This window comes from Rhineura floridana, chromosome 3, assembly GCF_030035675.1.
Source record: "Rhineura floridana isolate rRhiFlo1 chromosome 3, rRhiFlo1.hap2, whole genome shotgun sequence".
Taxonomy (NCBI): Eukaryota; Metazoa; Chordata; class Lepidosauria; order Squamata; family Rhineuridae; genus Rhineura; species Rhineura floridana.
The window spans coordinates 170,970,423-170,997,438 of record NC_084482.1 but is presented as its reverse complement, the minus strand read 5'-3'; the positions used below and the strand labels follow the sequence as shown (position 1 = coordinate 170,997,438).

Genomic DNA, 27,016 nt, shown 5'->3' with positions numbered 1-27,016 from the left:
TGGACTCAGTGGTAGGCTGGATGAGGATCAATAAACTGAGTCTGAATCCTAGCAAGATGGAAGTACTGTGGATTGGTGGTTCCTGAGTTCCGATTATTAGTCAATTGCCAGCTTTGGATGGGATCGTACTTCTTCTGAAAGAGCAGGTTCATAGTCTGGGGGTGCACCTGCATCCATCTTTGTTGCTAGAGGCCCAGGTGACCTCAGTGGCTAGGAGTGCATTTTACCAGCTTTGGCTGGTAAGACAGCTGCAGCTGTTTCTGGACCAGGATAGTCTGACCACTGTTGTCCATGTACTGGTAACCTCCAGGTTGGATTACTGTAATAGCTCTATGTGGGGCTGACCTTGATGTTGGTCCGGAAGTTGCAACTGGTGCAAAATGCAGTGGCATGACAGTTCACTGGGGCAGGGTATCGCAATGTTACTCTGCTGCTGAAAGAACTGCACTGGCTGCCCATTAGCTACTGGGCTAAGTTCAAGGTTCTGGTTTTGATGTTCAAAGCCTTATGCAGCTTGGGACCAGGATACCTGAAAGATCATCTTACCCCTTATATACAGTAGCCAGTTGGTCATTGCTCTCTGCAGGTGAGGGCCTCCTGAAGGTACCACCTTATCAGGATATCCATTCTGCACAACATAGAAAGCAGACCTTTAATGTGGCACTGACACTTGCAGGAGAAGATTGCAATCCAAGTATCTAAATCTCAAGCTGTTTAAAGTGTTTTAATGGTAAGAACCAGCACCTTGAACTGTGCATGGCAAACAACCAGTAACCTATTGTTTCAAGTCTGGAAATACATGTTCCATTTGACTGATGACCAGGAATGATGGGCATTCAGGGCTTGTCTCCCAGTACTGATCAGCAAACTGAGAAAATTTCCCTGAAATGCAATTTAAAAACCACTAGCTTAAAACAAAGCACTCCAGCTTAACTCATTCCCCCTCTGAATACTGCTTACCATGAAATCCCTATTCATAGGGTAGCCATAAGTCGGGATCAACTTGCAGGCAGTCCACTTCCAATAAGGGAAGAGTGTCATTTGCAAGGCTATTCTTATGAGCATGAAGAATGCAGCTGTACATGTCTATAATTTTAATATGAAATATCTGTGACTCTATAACATAATGTAACACTAGAATTTTTCAATGTTATAAATATTTTATTAGAATAAAAAAAATACATACAGATAACCATAGGATATACACACGTAGCCAGAAGTTGAAGGAAAATTTATACTTTTCAATATGAAACAAAGTACACATCTCATAGAGATAAAAGAGTTAGAATTTAAATTCAACAAGATGGTAATGAAAATCGCAGTACAGGAACATGATGTATAACTTTCTTATAACAATGACAGATTCACCTCTAATTGAATGAGTATGAATTACACACAAAAAGAGAGTTTGTTCCCACCTATTGGTAAGTGTTTGGAAGCATCAGTAGTTTGCAATGTTGAACAGCAAGTAGCTATTTCTATTCTTTTACTATGTACATTATATACAGATTTTCCCAAGACATTTGGAAAAGGAGTATATTTTAAAGTTCAGGTTGCATGACAATTTAACATTTGAATGCATAATAAAATATAGAACAATATTTGAATTGTTCTGTGGTTGAAACCAGTCAGGTATAAGTGTGAAAAAGATATTTTGAGATGAAAATTGTGTAAACATTGAAACTGTAGTAAATCAAATATATCAAGGATAGATTTTTATATACCCATTGCTGTGAAAACATTGATTTAAAACAGTCCACTTAATAACACTGACAAAAGTCTTTGCTGATAAATAAGAAAATGGCAGTGAATCTATTATCATCCAGGATCATTCTAAATAGTATAGTAGAAAAACTGCAACAGGACCAATATTCAATGAGGGCCCAATGAATGATTTTCCAGAACATTCTAGCACCCCTACACCAGGAAATTTGATTGCTGTACTTCTATAGTGCCAAGCTAAAACTATTGATTCATAAAGGTATAGCTTTCATTCCAAAGAGGATCACTGTGGCCTGCAGTAATACAGACTGGCAGAAGACCATGCAGAAGATAATGGGCCATATTCAACTAAATCATTGCACTTGCAGAAGACAAGCACAAGAATTCCTGCTAGCACAATGGGACTTTCCTCCCTCTCCTTCCCCTGCGCCTCCCCTCCCCAATCTGCTCTGGAGGGTTGGAAGAAACTCCAGAACACTGCACAAGCGGAGGAGAGTAGAGATCATTCTATTGGGTAAGCAGAGGTGAATACAACCCAATGCACCATTTAGTTCTCCGGTGTGAAAACAAATCCTGAGTATCCTTTTGATACTCAAATTGTGATTCCTGTTGCTAGGAATCACTAGTGGGGAGAGTGCTGTTGTGCTCAGAATCTGCTTTCCCATAGGCAGATGGTTGGCCACTGTCAGAACAAGATGCTAGACTAGTTGGGCCACTGGCCTAATCCTTTGGCTCTTTTTATGTGATGCTGTGCAGACATACTTCCTTTAAGAATGAAATTACAGAAACTTCCATCTGAAATAAATTTTCCACTTGAGAGCCAGTGTGGTGTAGTGGTTAAGGTGTTGGACTACGACCTGGGAGACCAGGGTTCGAATCCCCACACAGCCATGAAGTTCACTGGGTGACCTTGGGCCAATCACTGCCTCTCAGCCTCAGAGGAAGGCAATAGTAAACCCCCTCTGAATACCGCTTACCATGAAAACCCTACTCAGAGGGTCAACCTAAGTCGGAATCGACTTGAAGGCAGTCCATCACAATTAAACTAGGATTAGAATTTTACTGTTTAAACTGAATTTTTTAAAACAAAAATAAGCAGAAGCAACTGAACATTCATGTAATTTGGACCAAAAATTGGGGCAAGATGGATTTTAAATAGCAAATGAAGTTTTTTTGGGTGTTTATAACAAAGAAGGACATTAAACAAAAGGCCATCATGACAGCTATCCAAATACTGTTCAACAGTGTGAGGATTTTAGAAAACAAGTTAAGGTTTCCATCAGATACTGCTGAAATGTGGGTTTGTTTTTATCTTCCATCTGTATGTATTCGGATGATTTCGTTGCAATATACATTAAAATAATTCTGTGTTGCTTGGAAAATGGAATTCTCAAAGCTTTTTGCAATATTCATCCTCTTATTTTTGTCACTTCTGAAGCATGTAATGTGTAAACTCCTTTGGTTCATTACATTTTAAGGCATTTTATCTTCCTTTAGAAGGAATTGTTTAATATGTATATGATTTGCTTTATTATTATCCTTGAATGAAGTCATAGAAAGTATTTAAAATCAATGGTAATAGATCCATGCATAACCACCATTTATTGTTGCTATTGTTGTTTTTAAAAACTACTTTCAAAGTAAATTATTCACCTGGCCTTCGGCTATCTGTGAAAATGCATCAGCACATTACTGCTTTAAAAATCAAGAATAGTGTTATTGACATAGAACTTGTTAGACCATTTAAGATTGCTGCACCAGAACCTCTTGCATCCATACCTACAACAAATGGGAAAATGGAAGATTAGTTGGAAAGCAAAGTATACATGTTCTCAATCCTGAAAAATATTCCCCTTCTTTTGGCTCTCAGTAGTGCTTATTGCATTACTTCATAGCAATGTCCCCACCCAACCACCTCCAGAAATGCCTTTCTATACTCCACAGCTTCACACATTTACAGTGCAATCCTTTGTATGTCTATTCAGTAATAAGACCTATGGAGTCCAACGGGCCTTTCTCCCAGGTAAGTGTGTATAAGCCATAGTTCTACTTGCATATTTCCTTACTGTCATTTTCTGCTGCTGCTTCTGCAGTTGTTCTCATACTAGTCTGGGACTATGCCTAATTACAATGAAGGATGTTACTGTATTGCATATTTATTGCATAACACCTTGGAATCTATTGGCTGAAGGATGGTTCAGAAATATTTAAAATAAAATAATAATAAATATTTATGTATAACAAAGAACCACCAAACTCTTTGGAAAATGTATCAATTCAGTGTTTGCAACTGGTGGAAGCAGCCACATGAGCAGAATCCTGTACGTGTTTCTAAGCTGGTTTGGGAGTAACTGCTAAACAAATGTAAAGGAATGTGTAAAACGTGGTCTCTGAGGGTGTAGAGCTAAGTGTTTCATTGGGACCATTCTGGTAACTCTTGTTTGCAGTGGACTAGTTCCAATTGGTTGTTGTAAGGAAAGTATGCCATTAGTTCCCAGGAGCTACTAGCTTTGTATTTTTTTCCTTAATAATGTTATGGTATCCAGCTATTCTAAGAGTCATTATCCTTGATCTTAGATAAACAATGAATAGTGATATATTGTATATATTTTAGAACAACTGGAACAAATTAATATTTGGAATAGTTATTAAGCTATCTCCATTCTGAAAAAGAAAACAGACTGAAAAATTAAAATCTGATTCCCCTACATATACCGCTGTCTAATTTACATGGTAATTTACTAGTTCAGTTGAATGCAATTTGTCATGCATAAGATCATGAAGAATTTTAACTGGGTTCTTTTTCATAACTTTACTATAGTGTGTATGTTTTCTCTCCAACACAACTTTTAATTAATACAGACTCAGTTTTTAAAACAGCACAGAACAACAACTTTTTGCAGAGTCTGGATATCAACATTTGGAGTTCCAAATAAAATAATTGGGGATTTCTAAGTGTGTGGCTCACATATGATCATTGATGTTATTTTATCCCTATTCATGATACACCCAGGTATACACAGGATTCTTTGAGTAATTTGCTGAGTAGGGAGCTGGTCATTTGCTTGATTTTTCTACCACAGAACTTAATTAAATGTTCTAATTAAGCAAGGCCACTGGGATTCACTTGCACCTCACTGCTGGGATATAGCACAGTTTTAAAAAACCAACACTAAAGTCACCTATAAATTTTCCAAAAGGCTCACACTATCCAAGGCCATCAACTTGCTGACAGATCAGTAATGTTCCTATTTTTTCACTAGCCTCAATTTCATCTTCATGAGAAACAGGGTCCCTAGTGCATGCCATTTGCCTCCCTTCAAGATAGTGACTTATCCAACTTACATCCCCCTTCACCTCTAATTCTGAGTTGCTTGTTGAAGATGCTGTTGGGAGATGGGAAAAGCTCTGAAGGCATGGTTGACTAAGAACTGTACGCCAAAGCAGACTTATTGTGGCACTGGCAAAGACATATTTTCTTGGCTACCATTCCACTTGCAAAGTTCAGCAGAGTGATGTTGTTATTACGTTGAATGCCCTAGTGGATATCAACTGTAACTATCTAAAGCTTGGACTAAATGTTTGCCATGTTTTGCAGATGAAATTGCTGACACTGAGTTCAACATTCACTACAGAATCTGAAACACCAGGAGCTTAACTTGTTGATCGGTTCTGCTTGGTAATTCTTAGATGAAGCAGAGGGAGCATTTCAGTGAGTAAGACCAGCCAGTTGCAGTTTGGCCTAACAACAGCCATCCTTGCTACCGAAAACTTGTTGGAAAATGCTGGACTCCTTGCTGGCTGAGGTCATAGTATCCCTTAGTAAGATTATGTTTCCTGTAGTTTTCACATAGCTTGTTCAGCCAGTTACTGTCCTCTCTCCACTTGTGGGTGCCCATCAACCATTCAAGCACACCTTGATCCTGTTAACTTTCTGAAACTAGCCAGCTTCACTTTCAAAAGCAGTATAAGAAGCATCCTTGCATAAAAGTAAGAACTTATTTTAGTGTACAGGTCTAGCACTGTGGAAATCTATAGTACATGGATCAAGGAGATGGAGCAACTCCCTCTAAGGATAGATTACAACATTCGGGTTCTTATCAGTTTAGAGAAAAGGTGAGCAAAAAGAGATATGATAGAAGCATATAAAATTATGCATGGTGTGGAGAAAGTGGACAGAGAAATGTTTGTCTCCTGCTCTCATGACAGTAGTACTTAGACACATCCAATTTTAGGGACTCTATTTTGTGACACTCTATTTTGTGATTTTAGGTGGTTTTTTAATGCTGTATTTTAAGTTTGTTGCAATCCACTCCGGGCCCATTTGTGTGAAGTGTGTGTGTGTGGGGAATAAATGTTACTGTTATTGCTATTATTACTGAATGTTGGAATATTCAGGACAGGCAAAAGACAGTACTTCTTCACACAGCCACAGTTGTGTGTGTGTGTTATGTGCCTTCAAGTCAGTTATGACTTATGGTGACCCTATGAATAAGCAACCTCCAACAGCATCTGTTATAAACCACCCTGTTCAGATCTTGCAAGTTCAGGTCTGTGGCTTCCTTTATGGAATTAATCAATTTCTTTTTTGGTCTTCCTCTTTTTCTACTCCCTTCTGGTTTCCCCACCATTATTGTCTTTTGTAGTGAAACATGTCTTCTCATTATGTGTCCAAAGTATGATAACCTCAGTTTCATCATTTTAGCTTCTAGTGACAGTTCTGGTTTAATTTGTTCTAACACCCAATTATTTGTCTTTTTCAAAGTCCATGGTATCTGCAAAGCGCTGCTCCAGCACCACATTTCAAATGAGTTGATTTTTCTCTTATCAACTTTTTTTACTGTACAACTTTCACATCCCTACATAGAGATCGGGAATACCATGGTCTGAATGATCCTGACTTTAGTGTTCAGTGATAGATCTTTACATTTGAGGACCTTTTCTAGTTCTCTCATAGCTGACCTCCCCAGTCCTAGCCTCCTTCTAATTTCTTGACTATTGTCTCCATTTTGGTTACTGACTGTGCCAAGGTATTGATAATCCTTGACAAGTTCAATGTCCCCATTGCCAACTGTAAAGTTACATAAATCTTCTGCTATAATTACTTTAGTCTTCTTGACGTTCAGCTGTAGTCCTGCTTTTGTGCTTTCCTCTTTAACTTTGAGAGGAAGGCAATGGTAAACCACCTCTGAATACCGCTTACCATGAAAACACTATTCATAGGGTCACCGTAAGTCAGGATCAACTTGAAGGCAGTCCATTTCTATTTTCCTTTAACTTTCCTCAGCATTCATTTCAAATCATTACTGGTTTCTGCTAGTAGTATGGCATCATCTGCATATCTTAAATTATTGACATTTCTCCCTCCAATTTTCCCACCTCCTTCATCTTGGTCCATTCCCGCTTTCCATATATGTTCCGCATATAGATTGAACAAAAAGGGTGATAAAATACACCCCTGTCTCACCCCCTTTCTGATGGGGAACCATTTGTTTTCTCCATATTCTGTCCTTACAGTAGCCTTTTGTCCAGAGTATAGGTTGTGCAGTAGTGATGGCCAACAATTTAGTTTGCTTTAAAAGAGGATTAGACCAATTCGTGGAGGAAAATCAGTGGCTACTAGGTATGATAGCTGTGCTCTGCCTACATAGTCAGAGGCAGTATGATCCTGAATGTTAGTTACTGAGAATCACAAGTGGAGCAAATGCTATTGCACTTAGGCCCTGCTTTTGGGCTTCCTACAGGCATCTGGTTGGCCACTGTGAGAACAGGATGCTGGACTAGATGGGCCATTGCCTGATCCAGCAGGCTCTTATGTTTTTATTTCTCTAACCCCAACCTGTTTTGCGAACTTAGGCATGATACTTTTCCGCTCTGGGACACTTTCCACCCTTCCTTTTACTTTTTTGTTTGTTTGCCTGTTTGTATTATAAGCATAAGTTCAATATGGATGAACTTACTAATATGCACTACACACTACTTTGGCCCTTAAGGGTTGCTTTGCACTCTAATTGTATTAATACAATCCCTGTCTGATCAATCAGGGATAATGGGATGGAACCAGACTTGTATGCACAGGAGTTCCAGAGGAAGGGGTGATGCAATCATATTTGATGATTCTTCCTTCTCCATGTAACTTATTGTCCCCACAGAAAGCAGTTCTAGAGGGCACGGGAGAAAGGCAAAAGTTGCCACCCCACCCTCTTCTTTCATTGGAAAGCCTCTACTAAATCCAGTTCTCTCTGTGGACAAAAGAATCCCTTCGGTTTATGGAGGTACAAGTCTGATCCAAATCAGTGACTCCAAGGTAAGTGAAGTTATTTATATCTCAGCAAGATCTCTCACCTCTCCACTCTTTCTTGTACAAATTCACCTACTATATTTATCCTCCCCCCCCCAGCTCCATGAGTTATCCAATATTCACATCCTGCCAATTTCTGATACAGATCTTCTCCTGGAAGATCATGAGTGATTGTGCCTCTCAGTTTGTGTTCCTGGAAGTGGCTAAATGTGTGATGCTTTGCCAGAGTGTTTAACTGAACATATAAGCCCACATTTCTAAGATTCTATTATATAATAACATCCTAGAACTATAGCCCAGTGTCTTACTTTGGTGCAATTTCATAACAAAAAGTCAGATTAGTTTCTTCCATTAAATGACATCCATATCTTACATCAACTCTCAGTGTAAAGACAAACCACAATGTCTTACTTATGATGAAACTCAATTCATCAGTGTCCAGTAAACATACTTGCTAGTTTAGGAATTTTAATCTGCTCACTGCTAGTGCCATCTCCACCATCAGTCACAGCTTTTACTTCTATAATGTAGTCATCATTTAAAGGGAGCAGAAGTTCTGCAGATGTTCTGTTTGTGATCAGGACACTGAGCTGGTTTTGACTGCTAGTCCTATATAAAACCTGCAATATAAAAAGAAAAATGATTATTTTAATGATATTATTTCATCCACTATTTCATCCATGATGTATTTAATCTAATTTCTAGGTGGAAGGGGAAAACAGATTCTTAAAGAAGGGGGAAGCAGGGCACATTACAGAATTCTGCCTAATATATTCCAAGGTACTGAAAATATATAACATCAGTCAATTCTCTTTATCACAGCTTTGATCTAGAATGGCAGAATATATAACAACAGCAAATGCATAATATATTCCACTGAGTTTCTTAGTAATGGGGTCCTCTACAATTTTTTGTTTTTGCTTGTCATTACCTGGATCAACAACTCAAAGCAATAAATAGAGTCAGGATACTGGTGTGTTTAAGCACATCAGAAAGTGAAGAATTATGAACTATGGTGAGTGAAAATCTACATGTAGTAAGTCATTATTCTGTCTTGGAATTGAACTGAATATTTCCTGCTGTATTTTAAACTCTTGTAGTCTACAACAACCCACTGAGTTCCACTGTAATAAACCTCACTTCAGGATGCAATTAACCTAGAAGTGATTTTGGCAATAGTCCAAAGGATTTGTAAGACTGGTCATGAGAGACGAACAATAGAAGTTCATATTTTGGTGTGATTTTTTGTAGCGAACAGTGCAGATAAAGCAAAAGCAGAAAACTAAACTAAACCACATGTCCCTGTGATGATCCTGTATTAGTGTAAATATGGTAAGTGCTGTTTGTATAGGAGATACATGGTAAGTGGAATGAAAGAGGAGGGGGAGTGAATGGGCAGTAGAATGCTGGATGATTGGCTGAGTGTTTAAAATGGCTGAGCATATAAAAGGAAGAGTGACAGTGGAATCTGGGTGGATGTGATGTGATGAAAGTGAGTGGGTTGTTTTGGTGGGTTTTAGAGAGTTGTTTGCCAGGAGAGCGTGGAGAAGGAGGGGGGTGGAGTTCGTATTAGTATTAGATAAAACCATATGCTTATGTGCCTTATGAAGAAATCTTGTTATCTTTGTTATCTTTGTTATATTCAATAAATACTTAATTTGGTTTACCAAAGGCCTGATCCTTGGCTGGGGTTTCACAGACCAGAAGGGAGGGTAAGGTAATGACCAAGGCTGAAGGGAAACTGTAACAAATGGTGGCAGCGGTGAAGAGAATAACACCACAAGTATTCTGAGTCTCTGGGAATACTGGTATTAGGACGTGACTGGTGGTGCTGACTAGCAGGGGGATCTGTTGAGATCTGTGCTACAGCGGGGAGAGAAACCATAAAAAAGGACAGTCCGGACTGGTGGAATCCCTGGTGGTGCCTAGAGACAGGCAGTAACCACGAGCAGGTAGGAACCTGACAGGGAGAGCCAGGGAAGGGCGTCACAGTCCCCTCCAATGAATTAATTCTGCATGCTCTAAAATGAGATAATTAGTGTTATTAACAGTCAGACACCTGCACACACTGGCTTTTTCCAGATTGCTTACTCTATTTTCCACTCTGGTAGTAAATCAGAAGTTGGGATGGGGGCAAGTTGGGCCAGAGAGAGAAAGGTATGAAGTAGTATGTGGGTTTTGTACAACGGTTACTGTTCTGGGCTATGCTATTTGCATGTTCCCAATCTGTTGCAGAATGAATTGACATGAATGGCATAAACCCATGTGGCTGCCAGGCATTAAGCATGATAAACTGAGATGTAGTAGTTGAGTCCTGGTGCAAACAGTCTTAGGGATATACTCCATTATGGTCTGTTGATTTAACATACAAGATATACTTTCCTAAACATGGTGTTTTTTAAAATGTAAAGCCCATTTTGCTTTTAGACAGAAAGGTAAGCCTGAGATTTTCTGCACTACATTTGAGTAATATGGCTCTTTTTAAATAAAAATATTTTAAGTGGTTGTTTCCCCTGGTCTAGGCCTAATTCAATAGATAATTAGAGCATTCAAAATTGTGTCTGCCATGAAGATACCAATGAATGTGAACAGTAGCATTTGATACCACTGAAGAATCAGTGTAGTGTAACAGGAAGAATGTTGGATATTAGACTGGGGAGAAGGAAAAAGAAAACCCTGCTTAGCCATGAGACTTACTCTGAGGCCTTAGGCAAGCCACTATTTCTCAGCCTGGCCACCTGTACTGAGCTGAAGAAAGAGCTCCTATCTTGTACTGAACTTAAGGAAGGGTGAAGTATAAATGTGAACATTTAAAAGTAAATATGGTAAAACATAGGAAAATAATACACACATGAGCTGGAAATATTTTTTAGCAACGAGGATCAAAATTACATGTAGCCTTGGGGATAATCTGAGGGCACGTAAGCCACCACATTGCTGAATAGAAGGTATGGGTTTGGTCAATGCCTGGATGGGTGACCATCTGGGAACCACATGTATGGAACCTTGGGTTCCATGAAGGAAGATGGGGCATAAATGTAAGAAAATAAATAAATAAATAGATAAAATAGCCAAATCCTCAGATGTTTCCTCAGAACTAAGTTCACTTTTTTTCAACCTGACATACTAACTGCAGATTCATTCTCCAAATGTCTATCCTTATGTAGCCAAAACAGCACCATCCTTGCAGAAGGAGGAGATATCAGCAGCCTTAGGGGAACCTAAAGGTTAATTAAAGGGGGAAAAAAAACCTAAAGAGAGTGTGGAAACAAAAATGGCCCAATGAAGACTGATTACATTCAGTGGGGACAGCATGCTGACTGACTGTTGGGGGAAGAAAATACAAAAGCTAGTGGAAGGATGAATGGAATGAAACATTCTGAAAGGTTATATGCCTGGCTGGCTGGCTGCACACTGAATAGGGGCACACTCCACTTTGCAACATTTTGTAGAACTGTGTGACAGCCATCACCCAGCCACCGTTGGTCCCTGGACACCTGGGAACGGGAGATCCAGCCACAAGAGAGTTTACCCCTCTTTTGCACCATCCCTTTCTCTATTTGAGGTACTTATCTGGCCACCACCAGATAAGGGATTATATTCTTTCACAAGGCTGTCCCTCATCATACAGCCTCCAAATTTCCCTGGAGTCTGAAGCCTCTTAGGGAAGCGAGGTATAATGAATTTAGGCACAACAGTGTTTAAAACAAGAAGATGCCATACAAGGTTTATAAAACAAAGAGTTTACTAAGACAGAAAAAAGGTGGAGTTTAAGCAAATGTTATAGAGAAAACTACAGTGCCCCAAAATTACAGAAACCCAGATTTTCCTTTTGGAGCAAATACAAATTAAAATCAGTGAAATACAATCCACTTCCCCTAGTCTCTCACTCACCAGACTCTCAGGAGTTTCCTACACTTGAGTAGCAGCCCTTTCATTGCCTATCTCCTGGGTGCCTTTTTATAACACTCGGATCCATCTTAATCTAAAGGCTTTGTTATCTCAGGAGTCCCACACAGGGCCAGCACCGGGCATGACTGGACTCTTGGGCACCAGCCTACCCCGGGCCTGTGGCATCTGTCTGCACATCCCACCTACTTCTCGCATCATTGCATGTGAATGATGTGCACATATAGTGTGCATGCCTGCCATGGTGTCAGCCCCCCAGGGAAGCCACCTCCGCCACCTTGGTTGATGACAGGTATATGTGTAAAGCATGCATGGCATTCAGGGATGGGAGAGGTAGGTGGGGCATGTGTGGGATTTATTAAAGCCCACACTGTTTGTACTGGGGGGTGCCTGGGAGCTCCCTCTCTGTGATCCGTGGGAATACTACCCTCTCACCCTAAGGAGAGGCCCTTAGCCAGGGCCCGACCTGGCCACCCTCTGGGGCTGCCCCTGGTCCCACCTTGAACTAAAAAACTCCATAATGTCTACTGTTTTATTTATTTATTTATTTATTTATTTATTTATTTATTTATTATTATACTTGTATACCGCCCCATAGCCGAAGCTCCCTGGGCGGTTTACAGTAACTAAAAACAAATAAAATTTAAGATACATCTTTTAAAAAACAATTTAAAACACAATTTAAAAAATCAAAACAATATAAAACACATGCTAAAATGCCTGGGAGAAGAGGAAAGTCTTGACCTGGCGCCAAAAAGATAACAGTGTTGGCGCCAGGCGGACCTCGTCAGGGAGATCATTCCATAATTTGGGGGCCACCACTGAGTAGGCCCTCTCCCTTGTGCCATCCTACGAGCTTTCCTCAGAGTAGGCACCCGGAGGAGGGCCTTTGATCTTGAACGTAGTGTATGGGTGGGTTCGTATTGGGAGAGGCATTCCATCAGGTATTGTGGTCCCAAGCCATGTAAGGCTTTATAAGTCAATACCAGCACCTTGAATGTTTGATAAAGACTTTCCTTGTCATTCATCTGTCCCACCCAGCATGACTCAACCAGCAGGAAGTATTGGTGCCCAGGGTACCAGCAGCAAGAAGCAGTAGCGCCTTAAATTTTCCCACCCTTAGACAAGAGATGTGCCATTTCTCACATATGCAATGGAGTTTTCAGTGTCTTGATATTTGAGTCTCAGGATAGGTCACATGACTAGCTAGACCAGATCATTGAGGAGGTTAACCCTATAATCCCCAATGAATAAACAAGTAAAGATATACATCCCCATGCAAGATGTAGCAAGACAAACAAGCAAAACACACATTCCCACAAGCGTCCTGGACAGAAAAGCTCAGAATGCAATCAATTTGCTTTCTTACATAACTTTTTTCATTTGTTCACCACCTATCCAATCACGTTCTGAAGTTGTCAGTTGATGCAGTCTGATGACGTAGACAAGGTGCTTGCAACAATGCAGCCAGCTTTGTGTCCTCTTGACCCCTTGCCCTTCTTTGCTTATTAAAGCTTCCCAAGGGGGTATGGCCAAATGTATCCAGGGTGTGGTCAATCTTTGCAGGAGAGAGTGGTCCCAGTTGCCATGAAAGAGACAGTGATCTCACTGCTCCTGAAAAAGCCCACCCTGGCCCCATTAGATTGTGACTACCTGGTCGCAGATAGGGACGGTAATTGAGAGTGTTGTGGTGCTACAACTACAAGTTCTCTTGGATGAAACAGATTATCTTGGCGCATTCCAATCTGGGTTCAGGCCTGGTTATGGGACTGAATCAGCCTTGGTCGCCCTGATGGATGACCTTTATTGGGGGAAGGACAGGGGGACTGCAACCCTGTTATTCTTACTTGATCTCATAGCAGCTTTTGATACCATTGACCATGGTATCCTTCTGAGCTGACTTGGTGAGATGGGTATCATAGGCAACGTTTTACAGTGGTTCCAATCCTACCTCCAGGGTTGTTTTCAGAGACTAACATTGGGTGGTTGTTTTTTGGCAGTTATGCTGTGGGGTGCCACAAGGCACCATCTTGTCCCTCGTGCTGTTTAACATCTATATGAAACCCTTGGGATCAGTCATCAGAAGATATGCGGTGAGGTGTCAGCAGTATGATGATGATACCCAGCTCTATTTCTCTGTAACATCTGAATTGAAAGAGGCTGTGCAAGCCCTGGACCACAGCCTGGACTCGATGGTGGGCTGGATGAGGACTAATAAACTGAATCTGAATCCTAACAAGACTGAGGCACTGTGGGTTGGTGATTCCTGAGTTCAGATAATTGGTCAGTTGCCTGCTTTGGATGGGGTCGTACTTCTTCTGCAAGAGCAGGTTTGTAGTCTGGGGGTACACCTGGATCGTCCTCTGTCGCTAGAGGCCCAAGTGACCTCAGTGGCTAGAGTGCCTGTTGCCAGCTTTGGCTGGTAAGACAGCTATGGCCATTTCTGGACTGGGATAGCCTGACTACTGTTATCCATGCACTGGTAACCTCCAGGCTGGATTACTGTAATGTGCTCTATGTGGGGGTTCCCTTGAGGTTGGTCCGGGAGCTGCAGCTGGTGCAAAAAGTGGCGGTGTGACTGCTCGCTGGGGCAGGGTATTGTCAACATGTAACCCTGCTGCTGAAAGAATTTGCACTAGCTGTCCATTAGCTATCATGCTGAAGATTCTGGTTTTGGTGTACAAAGCTCTATGCAGTTTCGGACCAGGATACCTGAAATATTGTCTTACTCCTTATAAACCCAGCCAATCACTGCGCTCTGCAGGTGAGAGCCCCCTGCAGATACCATTGTATCAGGAGGTCCGTTCTGCACAACATAGGAAGCAGACCTTTAGTGTTGTGGCATCTACCCTTTGGTTTTCCTTCCCCTTAAATATTAGACAGGCATCATCTCTGTTATCCTGTTGGCGCCTATTGAAGACCTTCCTCTTTCAACAAGCCTTTTAAGTAGAGACCTTATCCCAGTCTGCATCTGTGTTGGAATTAACATTTTTTTAGATGTTTGTAAAGTTTTTTTTAAAAAAGATGTTTTAAAATATACTTTGTTTTTTTTTTAATTAATTTTTATTCAAATCTTCAAAACCAAAACAATACAAAAAGAAAAAACACAAATCAATAACTAATACAATAAAAAAAGAAAAATATATATAAAACTATTGACTTCCGATTTGTCATAGTTCAGCTATAAATCTATAATATATAACAAGCCTGTCTCTTAATAGATTATAAAATCACCTTCCTCCATCTTTGTGGATGTCACGGATGTTCTCCACGTGGGTTGTGTAAAATATACTTTGTTTTAATGCTTTTAAAGATAACTTGTTTTAATATGTTTTTAAGGATGTTTTGTTTAAATATGTTTTAAAGTCTTTTGTTTTTAAGATGTTTTAGAGTGGTTTAGAGTGATTTTGTTTGCTGCCCTGGGCTCTTCTGGAAGGATGGGTGGGATAGAAATGTAATAAATAAATAAATAATGCAAAAGTTCTCTAGGTGGTTTACACAAACATTTAAAACACAATTCACAATAAAATCACTAAAACAAAATAAATCACAAAACCAAAAATCCCAGCAAAAACCCAACACCACTCCCCCACTAAAATCAGCATAAAAGTCAGCTAACACAATTTTCAAAAATTAATACCAGTCTAAAGTCCAGCAACAAAGAACCTGGTGCAAAAACCGAAGTAGCCAATGAATTATACTTAAAAGTACATCTGATCTAGCCAAGTAAATGGTGTATAGTTTCCTTGAACCCTGATGGGTAACTTAACCCTAAGTAAAGAACTCTTCATTCTTGGGTATTAATGAATAACTCCTATAGCCAGTTTCACATTGGCCCTCCATCTGCTGCCCGGGTGTTCCATAAATTGCTGCTTCCTATGAGAATTGTAACCATTTGTTGAAATACATGTGATTATACAAAACATGATGGTTAAAACTAGCAAACGCTATACAGACCAAAGATAAATATGGAAAGTAAAGTAAATGGATGATGTCTTCCAATAAACAGATAAAAAGAGAGGAAAATATTGAAATAAACTGTTAAATGGATTGCTATGTTATGTTTTCAAATGTATTGGCAGTAGCCTGTTATGGTAAAGATGTGTTTTACAAATCAAATTAGCAGTAACGTGTTAAATGAATTACATAGATTTATGCATTTTCAAAACTTGGTAGTTATGAGCTTTCATCACTGCCTGGCAAGTTTTTATAACGTTATTTATTTATTAGATTTATATACTACCCTTCCTTCCAAAGGTAGCCAGGGTAGCAATGAGCTAGTTATACACTGGTTGGCATTAGGCATGGGTGAGAATTTTGATTCAACTTGCATCTCAAGCCAAATCTATCACATTTGCACTTCCCAAAACAAGATGAGAACACAACCATTCTTTGAAATTCACACTTATTCTAATTTTGCGATGCGATCTGATAACCAAACAATGTTTACAAAAATGCATATGTTAGGGGAAAGTGTGCATAAAAATGAATATATGATTGAAAATTATATGATGAAAAAAGCCTTGCAAAAATGTGTTCATTAGTTAAAACTGTCTACAAAAAAAGAACTAAATTGACAGATTTTTCCATTCCTAGTTGACACATTTTGTTTTGCCCTATATTTTATAATATAGATGTTAAAAAAGTCAAGCTATGGCAGTGGTGAAAACTAATATTTCCCAATATATTTATGCAAAATGGCTTTTTTTAGCAAGCATTTTAAACTTTATCATTGCTACCTTGCTGGTACTCACCTTATAGCCAATTACGTCTGACTCATTTTCCATTGCATGCACCTGCTCCCAATTCAGCACTACCCTGGAGTCTGTAACATTCCATACAACATTTCCTGGAGACTGGTTGGGAGCTTGAAATACATAATGAAAACATGATTTTAATTTACTTGGCATTAATGATTGATTATGTGGGAACTGATAGTAGCCCAGGTAAATTGACTGTCATCACATGTTGGATGTAGGAGCACTCTCACTAAATATCATCATTTGTACACTAGATTCATTTCTGAAAATGCAGAGAGATGTGTAAATACTATTTTTTTAAAATGACTTAGGACCTTCCATTAAATATTCACAAAGAAGAGTTTTAGTATAAAATGCTGCAACTGCATTTTTTTGCGCTCTGTCTCTCTGTCTGTGTGTGTGTGTGTGTGTGTGTGTATAGAAAATGAAAATGGACAGCCTTCAAGTCAATCCTGACTTATGGCTACCCTATGAATAGGGTTTTCATGATAAGCGGTATTCAGAGGGGGTTTACCATTGCCTCCCTCTGAGGCTAGTCCTCCCCAGCTGGCTAGGGCCTGCTCAGCTTGCCACAGCTGCACAAGCCAGCCCCTTCCTTGTCTGCAACTGCCAGCTGGGGGGCAACTGGGCTTCTTGGGACTATGCAGCTTGCCCAAGGCTGCACAGGTGGCAGGGTGTGTAACCTCTGAGCCACTCACTGTGGGGCTGATCTTTAGCTGTTCATACCATGGCAGAGCTGGAATATATATATTTCACTTGAGACAGTCATGGCTTCCCTCAGAGAATCCTGGGAAGTACAGTTTGTGAAGGGTGCTGAGAGGAGATGCCTGTTTCACTGTGAGAGCTCCAGTGGCCAGACTGGTTTAACAGTCAGCCACTCTGATTGAAGGTCTGTGAGGGGAACAGGGCGTCTCCTACCAACTCTCAGCACCCTTCATTAACTACACTTCCCAGGATTCTTTGAGAGAGGCCATGACTGCCCAAAGTGAAATAAAGGCCTGGTGTGGGAGGCTACATGTGCCTGCTGTAAAATAAAAAGGTGGGGGCAACGCTGAAAAGCAATGATACTGTTCACAATGTTTTCCTTTTGGGAAGGAAAGGGGCTACCCCTCTGCCCAGTGTCCACCCACCCAATCTCTCCTCCTCCTCCTCCTCCTACCCTCCCCTCCCCTCCCCCGGGTCAGTGTTGGACTACAACCTGGGAGACCAGGATTCGAATCCCCACATAACCATGATGCTGACTGGGTGACCTTGGGCCAGTCACTGCCTCTCAGCCTCAGAGGAAGGCAATGGTAAAACTACCTCTGAATACCGTTTACCATGAAAACCCTATTCAAAGGGTCGCCATAAGTCTGGTGAAGGCAGTCCATTTCCATTTTCAAACATGATTGCACAGAAATAAATCCCATTGAACTCAAAAAGTATACAAATGAACAAACCCACCCTCCCTTCTCCCTCCTATCCCCTCCCTCTTGCCCCTTCCCTTTGCCCTCCCTTCCCATCCCCATCCCTTTCCAATCCCCTCCTTCCCCTTCCCCTTCCTCCTCCCCATGGTCTGTTTTACCTATCTTAAGCATGATTGCAGGGAAGTAAATACCATTGAACTCTATAAGCATGCAAATAAACAAACCTCCCCTCCCCCTTCCTTTGCCCCCTCCAGTACGCTCCTTCCCCCTCCCCCTCCCCCATGGTCAGTTTTTCCTATCCTAACCATGATTGCATAGGAGTAAATCCCATAGAACTCAATAAGCATGCAAATGATCAAACCTGCTTTCCCCCTCCTTCCCCTCTCCTCTCCCTTCCACCTCCCTCCTCTTCATTCTTCCTCCTCCCCTGCCCACTCCAGCCCTCCCTCCCCCCGTTCAGTTTTACCTATCCTAAGCATGATTGCACAGGAGTAAATTGAATTGAACTCAATAAACATGCAAATGATCAAACCTGTCCTTCTCCTCCCCTCCCCCTCCTGCTTGTTCCCATCCCAGTCCTCCACTCTTCCTTTCCTCCCCTCCCTCCTCCTCCTCCCCTCCCCATCCCCTGTGGTCAGTTTCACCTATCCTAAGCATGATTGCAGGGGAGTAAATCCCACTCAACTCAATAAGCATGCAAATGATCAATCCATTCTCAGCAAACTTGCACAGGATCCCATTCCTTACCTCCCGGATTAAAAAGCAAGGAAATTCACTAATAGGCAAAAAACCTTGCGGTTTAAGAACGTACCTATAGCCCACAGATATTTCTATCAAACTTTAAAAGGCAGGGAAATTGGGCAGCTATAGTGAATGCACCAGGGGAGCAGGAGACCTGACTTCTGAGATATTGTACTGCCCTACAAATTGGTCAAAATGCAAACACCATTTGGGTTGGTCTTTCACAGTCCAATCCACTTCCTGTGTAGCTTGGAAGAATTTGGTAATGTGCCTCTGAGCATATGGTGAGTGGTGGCAACACCTGCCATCTTCAAAGATGGAGAGTTATATTTTTGTATGTTTGTTAGTGTTCTTCTTACTTTCTTTCCTGTGTTACTAATGTTTCTTTTAGTTAATGCTGCTGGATCTGTTGGCATCTCTATCGCTGTCATAGAAAAGTCCAACAGGCTGTGACCCTCAATGTTGAAATGTTTTGCAACTGGTTGCTCCACTTTTTTTGGATAACATTGGTGATTTGTGGTTTCTGAAGTGTGTGCGTAGGTCAGTTGTGGATGTTCTGTTTGATGTAATATGTCCTTGCTTGTCCTAGTGCTTGTAAAAGTAGCTGTCTCCCTGAGGTACACACAGGTGATACAGCGTTTGGAGTGACAATTTGTGGTAGATTTCCATCCAGCATCTATCACTGAGCAATCAGGGAGAGCTACCCATTGCTGGCAAACTCTGAACATCTTGCTAGAGCCATCAGCAGGCCTCCTGTTGTAGCATTTCGCCAACCTCCTAATTTGCACAGACTGTTGGTGAGAGCTGTGCTTAAGCCACCTATCACCAATCCTGGGTCTCATCCTTGTCACTACAAACACTGGAATTCCAGCTGGAATTTGCAAAGGAGGTGTTTACTAAAATGTAACTATTAGTTTTAAAAAAAGAAAGTTAAATGAAAAGAAAATTCAACCTTAAAAAAAGAAACTGATATTTATTAAGCCATAGTTTTGGCACAGAAACTGATATTTATTAAGCCATAGTTTTGGCACAGAAACTGATATTTATTAAGCCATAGTTTTGGCACAGAAACTGATATTTATTAAGCCATAGTTTTGGTTAGTAACGTGAACTGCTTAATTTAGTCAAAACATGCTGAATCTGAATGTGTTTCTAATTGCTTAAAGTTAGTGTGTGTGCACTCATGTAAAAAGTAGTTAGTCTTATCACCCTGATTTTGACATTTCAACTTGTATTTAGAGATGTGTTGCACATTTCAGTTTTCAGAAACAAATTAGCTATTTCTGAGGATTGGAAGGTTTCTGATTGTTATTGGAAAACACTTTTATTGTAAGAATATCTACCCTTTTATTCTGTTTGGTGTCATTGTTCTCTGTCAGCTGCTGCTTTGGCAACATTTTTTATTAGGCTTCTTTCAACTCCTTGCATTACTCACTCAAGTGTTCTCTGTAGTAAAGATTCCATCACAATGCTATGTAGCCAATCAGATTTGCCTATGTGCTTATGTTAACTCCGGGCAAACAAAGTCAATTTAGAGAGAGGATAACAACTCCTGAATAGGTGAACACTCTCCATGTCCCAAAAATATTAAAGGGTGGGCTTGCTTTTGGACACTGTTCAGAAAACCTCCCACTTCTTTTGGCTCAGTTCTGTCTGGGTTTTCAGGCACAGTGCTTCTGTAACAAATCGCTATCTCCTAGAACTGCAGGATAATTATATTAGTATCCGCTCAAGTGATAAATGGCTAAGCCTGTCTGTTGCAGGCATTGATTTCAAAGCATGCTAATGATCTATGCTGTGGTTTGTTATATGTAATTTTCTCCTGGGGAAATGTGCATTCGTTGCTCAAACTGTGAATAGTTTTGCACGCAAATTTGGAATCAGTGTTCCACAAATGGAAAAAACACTGAGTTATAAGAAACAGACAAAATTAACAGACTATATGCCAAGCCTTATCAAATAAAACCCAGAACACAGAAAATTGTCATTTCTTTTTCTTGCATTAACCTAATCATCCAGCCAAATTAAGCACTTTTAAATCCTATTAATTTCAATGGGAAAACTAAGTGTGTGTTTATCTGTCCCACAGAATTCAACTGGACTTTAAATGTGCTGAATGTATACTACATTGTGCATCAGGTAATGCTTCTATGCCTATACTAGTACAATATATTTTTAAAAGTGTTCTGTTTACATGAACTTTCTTCTTGCTTGACTGGGGCCTACCTAACTGGTCCAAGTCTGACTTGCTGATAATAAGCCCCCTGCCTTTCCTCTATAGAAGAAACAGAAACAAAAAATGAGGAGCAAGGGACATAAGTCCTTTCAAGGGCTTACTTTATATCCCTAGCAAGAGAAAGTCTCAGATGCTGTCCACTCCTGATAATATCTACTTAGACAGGACAAATGGGAGAAGAATTAGAAGACCCTTGAATTTAAGAAATCATTGATGAAGTCCAACTTACTGTACTCTTGGAAAAAGACTAGTTTTCTGCCCCGGAAAATGTTGGAATAGGCAAACTTGCATGTTCCCTTGTAAAAGAGAGATGTTCCCTTTAAGGGATATTTGGGAAATATCCCATGTACCTGTTTACCATGATGTAACTTCCTAATGGGTGGGGTTAGTTACCTGGTTTCCTCCTCCTTTGTCCTGGGGATTCCTGTATAATCTCCATTACTGATCTTTTTAGCTCTGGGAGAGGCCGCATGGCAGATGCTGTCCTGACAGCATCACTACCAAAGACTAAAATGGACTAAGACTTCTACTTTTTCTTTCATCTAAGCTAGAGCCTATGTTTCTTGAACATATGAAAGGTTGTGAGTAAATATTCTTTATCTTTTTACCTAAGAAGGTTGTGTCTACTGTTATTTGTGCCTAGGGAAAGGCGGGCTGGTTTATATTCTCACTCTGCTGCTTGCATTTATATCTCTGCTAAGAAATAGGACCACAAGACCATTTCCTATTTCATTTTATATTTTTAAAATACCAAACAGAAAAGAGGGGCAAAAGAGCTAGCTGTTTATACACTTCTCTCAAACACAGCTAAAATTTATTTTATTAATTGTATTTATTTATTACATTTATATCCCACCTTTCCTCCCAAAGCAGCACAGGGCAGCCACATAAATGTTATGCAGTCTAATATAGGCTATGATCCCTGGACTTTTCATTTAATGTCAAATCAGAATCTCAGGAGATAACTGTTATTTATTTATACCAAAAAATGTATAGGTTTTTTAAGCATTGCTAACAAAAGGTGGCTAACATAACATAATAAGAAATATCCCCACCAATCAGTAAACATCAGTGTAAAAACTTAGAAAGTGACTGATGGGGCACAGACATGTTTGTAGACAAAAATGGGTTGCAGGGTCAGGCAGAGCCACTACACTAGCTTCCTTGCAGGTGGGTTGCTGTTACTTACTGGAAGGGAGAGGAATGAAGTACTGGGGAGGTCAGTGTGGTGCAACTTGCACCTCCACTTTGGGTAAGCAACAGTGACCCACTGCCAGGAAGTTAGTGTATTGGTGGCACCCCACCCGGTGAGCTACTTCTGATTGTAGACCTCTGTGAAAGTGCTTTTGAATTTTAGCATTAAGATTTTTTTTTAATGAACAAAAAATATGCATGAAAGGGCAGCTTCCATTTTCCATAGTCATTTCTCTAGGAATAGGGCGGTGGTGGTGGTGGTGATGGGGAAGATATACAATCAACTCTTTAGCATTGCCCTTGACTTACTTCAACCTTTATGAGCTAAATTGGCAGTTTTCAAACTTTTATTAGGATTATAATTAAAAAGACAAAGGCCATTGAAAATGGTTTTTCTTTTTCAATTACTATAGAATTGTAACATCATAATCTAAATAGCTGTGATCAGCCGCAGGGGTTATTACAATAACTAGTTTCTCCTTGCTTAATTTCTAGGAACCACTTCACTAGCTTCCAAATCTATATTGAAATATACATTTTCATCTCTCACATCGCATCAGAAAGTTGCAACTAAGAGAGAGCCTCAATTATTACAGACCCACTGTGAGATAATATACCACGGTGAGAATTATGAAACTCATGCTGAATTTGAGAGTACAGTATCGGAAATAAATCTTGATTGGTTGGCTATTCTCTCCAAGAGTTCTAATTAGGCTAAATTCCTGAGATTATGACATAAAGTGAAATTTACCAGTATATATGTGTGAATACATATATAATTCTTCTGATGGATATTTTGCATAGTGATCTGCCAACAGTAAAACCAACTTTTAAAAGCCGTATTTTGTGAAGTCCCACTCCACTGATCCCACACTCCCCTGGATGTTCTGCTTATAGACGGATGGTCAAAATCTCTGATGAAATGTGCAGTACCTGTCAATCTGCCAATCTACAGTGATCAATTAAAAAGTTTGCATATGACTGTAGTATGTGTGTTTGTGTGTATGATAAAATTAGACAATCATTTTATGGAATAATAATTGTCCATTTGTGGAAATAGCTGAATTGCCTTTAGTTTACTGAGTTTGTAATCTTTCATCTTTTATATTTTATCTTATTTTATTTTATTGTACACTGCTTTGGTAACTTTGGATTGTGAAGCAGTTTATAAATTTGCAAATAAATAAAATTAAGAATCAATGACTACTAGAGTCTGGAGACTTCTAAGCACCAAGGAGGGGAAATATTTCCAATTTCTGGAATATCAGTTTGGTTGCCAATTCTAAACTTCTTGTTAACATCTAGGTAAATGCTCTGGTTCACCTGAATAATATAAAAATTACCTTGAAGTTGGATGATGGTGAGAGCAGCAGTGGAAGCACATGGGGGGGAGGGTGTTTTGTGGCATGGCAGAGAGGGGTGATGACTTCATTTCCAAAGCCCCTCAGATTGGCTCAGGAAATGAACCAATTTGTTCATGATATTTTGGAAACAAATTGGTTGATTTCTGAGTCATTTCAAGGACAGCATGGGGACATTTGTCATTTCTTGTAAAATCAAGGAACAGTTCATCTTGTGTCTCATATAGTAAGACCCACCTATATTACAATACTTACTATAATATTGTCACTATGTTAATGACAAGTAATAGGAATATTACTATCAACAGTAATAGTAAAGATAATAAATAACAACAGCTGCAGCAGCAAAAACCTTCCTGCTTTTACCTGTCCACAGCTGGCAGCATACATCACAATGCAAATTCAAATATCTTATACACATTAAATATATTAGATATCTATTCACATACTGGTGGACATGTATAAAAATCTAGGTACGATGCTACACATATATTTCAGCAGTGATGGTATTCACATCTTGAAAGACTTTCCTTGTACAGAGCAAAATGAGATGAACCTCTTCCTAAAGGAATCAGAACCAGACTCCAGTGATATGTGACTGAAATAAAGTTCCAGAATCCCAAAGGATAGGTTCTTGGGCAACAAATTGGCTACCATCAGATTATCAATATAATAGGAATGTTGTTTCAGGTTCATGGAGAATGCTTTGGTTTAAGTATATTGAAGTTTAGTTGCTCGCCTGTATCTGGAAATAGCCTTAACAGTGTTTCCATTATATATGAAATGTATTAGTGTCTTCCCAGAAGACACAAAAAATAGATAATGGTCTCTTATTGACATCTCTTAGGTTAGCAAGCATGTTTCCAAAGCAACACAGAGCTTCCAGTATCAGATTTTGACTGGCTTATTAAAAGGGTTTTTTTTTCTTGCAAGAAAAGGAAGCCCACTATGTCATGTTCCCTCTTAACCCTAGTGATGATACCTACGCATTTTTTTTGTGGTAGCATTGACAGTAGCACTAAAAGGACCCGCTCCTGCACTGTTGTATGCTCGAACAGCTGTGTAGTACACAAGGTTGCTCATCAAAGCTGTTATTCTTACTGATGTCTCATTTCCAATGGCTTTTACTCTGTTTGAAGACTGTTCTTTTCCACCATTATTCCAGTATCTTACCTAGTGGGTACAAAAAATAGGCTACTTAGAACATATTGCTGACTTTACTGCTTACTCAGATATAACCATTTATCACCTATTGCTTATATCCAACACTCTCTGAATGCAATTTTGCTTTCAGACTATCATGGGAAATAACACAGTATTGAAGGGAAAAATACTGTATCTTGTTTAAAATCCAAATAACAGTTCTATTTTGATTTTGTAGAAGTTGCAGTTACTCAGCAGCTTTCTACTACTACATAGTTATTGTAAACTGCCCAGAGAGCTTCAGCTATGGGGCGGTGTGTGTGTGTGTATGTATGTATGTATGTATAAATAAATAAATAAATGGGCAGACAAGACTCGCTACTGCTATTGTGTAATACAAATGCCAGTATCAATTTTTGTGTCTGACTTGTTTTGTATTCAGCTTAAACATCAGCTTACATAAAGCCATCATGCATGTGCAATTTTACTGCCTTTCCCAAAGCAAAAAGAAATACTACCATGTGTTATCAAAATACAATTGGACTTATATTAATGGAGACTGAGATACTGTGCTTATCTTTGCTAGAGAAGTGTCAAGACATGCTGTAGACACCAACCAGGCATGTATAGACAGCAAAAGTAGAGCTTTCTGCCATCTGATTTCCACTGTCAATGCAGTTTTAGTGAGCTTGCAGTAATTGATCTGGTGTAATGCCAGCAAATAAGGAAAGGCTCAAGTTTTGCACAAAAGAAAATTGGGAATATTTATATTTGGCTTTTATATTCCCTTCAAGACCAGATTATTTGTGACTATGCCATGTGTGCATCTAGGTTCAGAAGCAGAAAGCTGCCTTTCCAGTCTTAAACAGCAGGCCCCTTCAGCAACTTCCCCTTCAGAATTAAGGGGGGGGCAGAGAAAAAGTGCATCTCCAGATGTTTGCATGACTCATTTTTCTATAAAGAAGCAAAGATGGAAAAGCTGGTTTGAACAATTAGCGTTGGCTTCCAACTGGCAACTGAATGATGATTTGAAAGTAAAAAACACCTTATCACAGTCATGTTAACTTCTAAGAAAAAGCACATTTCCACAGGATTTTATTTTTACCTCATAGCCCAGCAATCTTCCGCTACTCATTTTCCAAGGAATGGAAACCCAGGAGACTTCAATTACAGAAGATGAGAGGCTGTTTGCGGATATACCAGAAGGTGCTATGGTGGGTTCTGAATTTGGAAACAAAGACAATAAGAAAATGTGGGGGGGGGGGAATGGGGAGGGAGAAAATCTTCACACACTTGATTGCCAGCTAATTAAAATGGCTTCACTAATACTAGCTATGCAAGTATTCATTTCACCAATTGGCATGGGAAGTGACTTAATGACAGGTATGTAAGTGATTATTCAATAACCCACCCTCTTCGGCAGAATACACTGTGGTGACTGGGCTAAATGGTCCTTCTCCTTTATTATTATACACGCCAACCTTAACTTCATACGGTGAAAACGGCAAGATGCTTTCATTTCTGAAGACATATCTTGGTGTATCAGGTGATGTGACAACTGTCTGTATCCAGGTCGTAATGCCAAGAGGTCGGAAGGCAACAACATAGCCAAATCCTTCGCCATTTTGTAATTCTTCAGGAACAGGCTAAGCAAAAATTAGCAAATGAATAAAGTACTAAGATAACAAAAAATAAACTGTATAAGCATAAAAATCTAGTAAGATAAATTATTTGAGTTCTCAAAAGAATTTGTCTAATCATCTTCATGAAGAAGAGATTTTTAATTGTTGATCTTAATTAAATTAACCAAAAGGGCAATGAAATCCAGTGTATGAAATCTACGGACACATTAAGAATGCATGTACTATCACACTTCTTGGGTAGCATGTCCCAAGGAACTCAGCAGGTCTTATTTGCCCACAGAGGCAGCTATGTTTTTTCTCTACAATGCCACTGAAAACATGACAACACGATTACATAGAATCATTCTCAGTGACATTCTGGGTATTTACAAAGTGTGCAGCCTGCTTGATGGAGCTGTTACCTTTAAATAAGTTTTTAACTGCCAAATGTTTCACAGTGGGTGCATTCAGTTCAGCCCTAGTATTCAGCACATACTGTTTATGAACATGGATATTCCATAAAACCAATGTGGCTGATAGCCATTGATAGACTACCCAAAGCTTTGGTCCCTCAGTCCCAAAGTCTGTCCTAATCCTTTATTCTTTTGCTAGCATAACTAT

At 39.7% G+C, this 27,016-nt stretch overlaps 1 protein-coding gene across 2 annotated transcripts in view; it reads right to left on the bottom strand.

The window, feature by feature from the left end:
• Positions 1 to 1,715: 1,715 nt before the first annotated feature.
• CNTN3 (contactin 3) overlaps positions 1,716 to 27,016 on the bottom strand; it is a 411,452-nt gene continuing 386,151 nt past the window's right edge. For both annotated transcript variants that reach the window (XM_061618591.1, XM_061618592.1), the window contains exons 16-21: positions 26,185 to 26,419; positions 25,879 to 25,994; positions 24,617 to 24,803; positions 16,687 to 16,799; positions 8,475 to 8,643; positions 1,716 to 3,501 (exon numbers count right to left, since the gene is read on the bottom strand). In XM_061618591.1, coding sequence (XP_061474575.1) covers positions 3,404 to 3,501; positions 8,475 to 8,643; positions 16,687 to 16,799; positions 24,617 to 24,803; positions 25,879 to 25,994; positions 26,185 to 26,419 — 918 coding nt within the window. In that variant the 3' untranslated portion in view covers positions 1,716 to 3,403. The remainder of the gene's footprint in view (positions 3,502 to 8,474; positions 8,644 to 16,686; positions 16,800 to 24,616; positions 24,804 to 25,878; positions 25,995 to 26,184; positions 26,420 to 27,016) is intronic.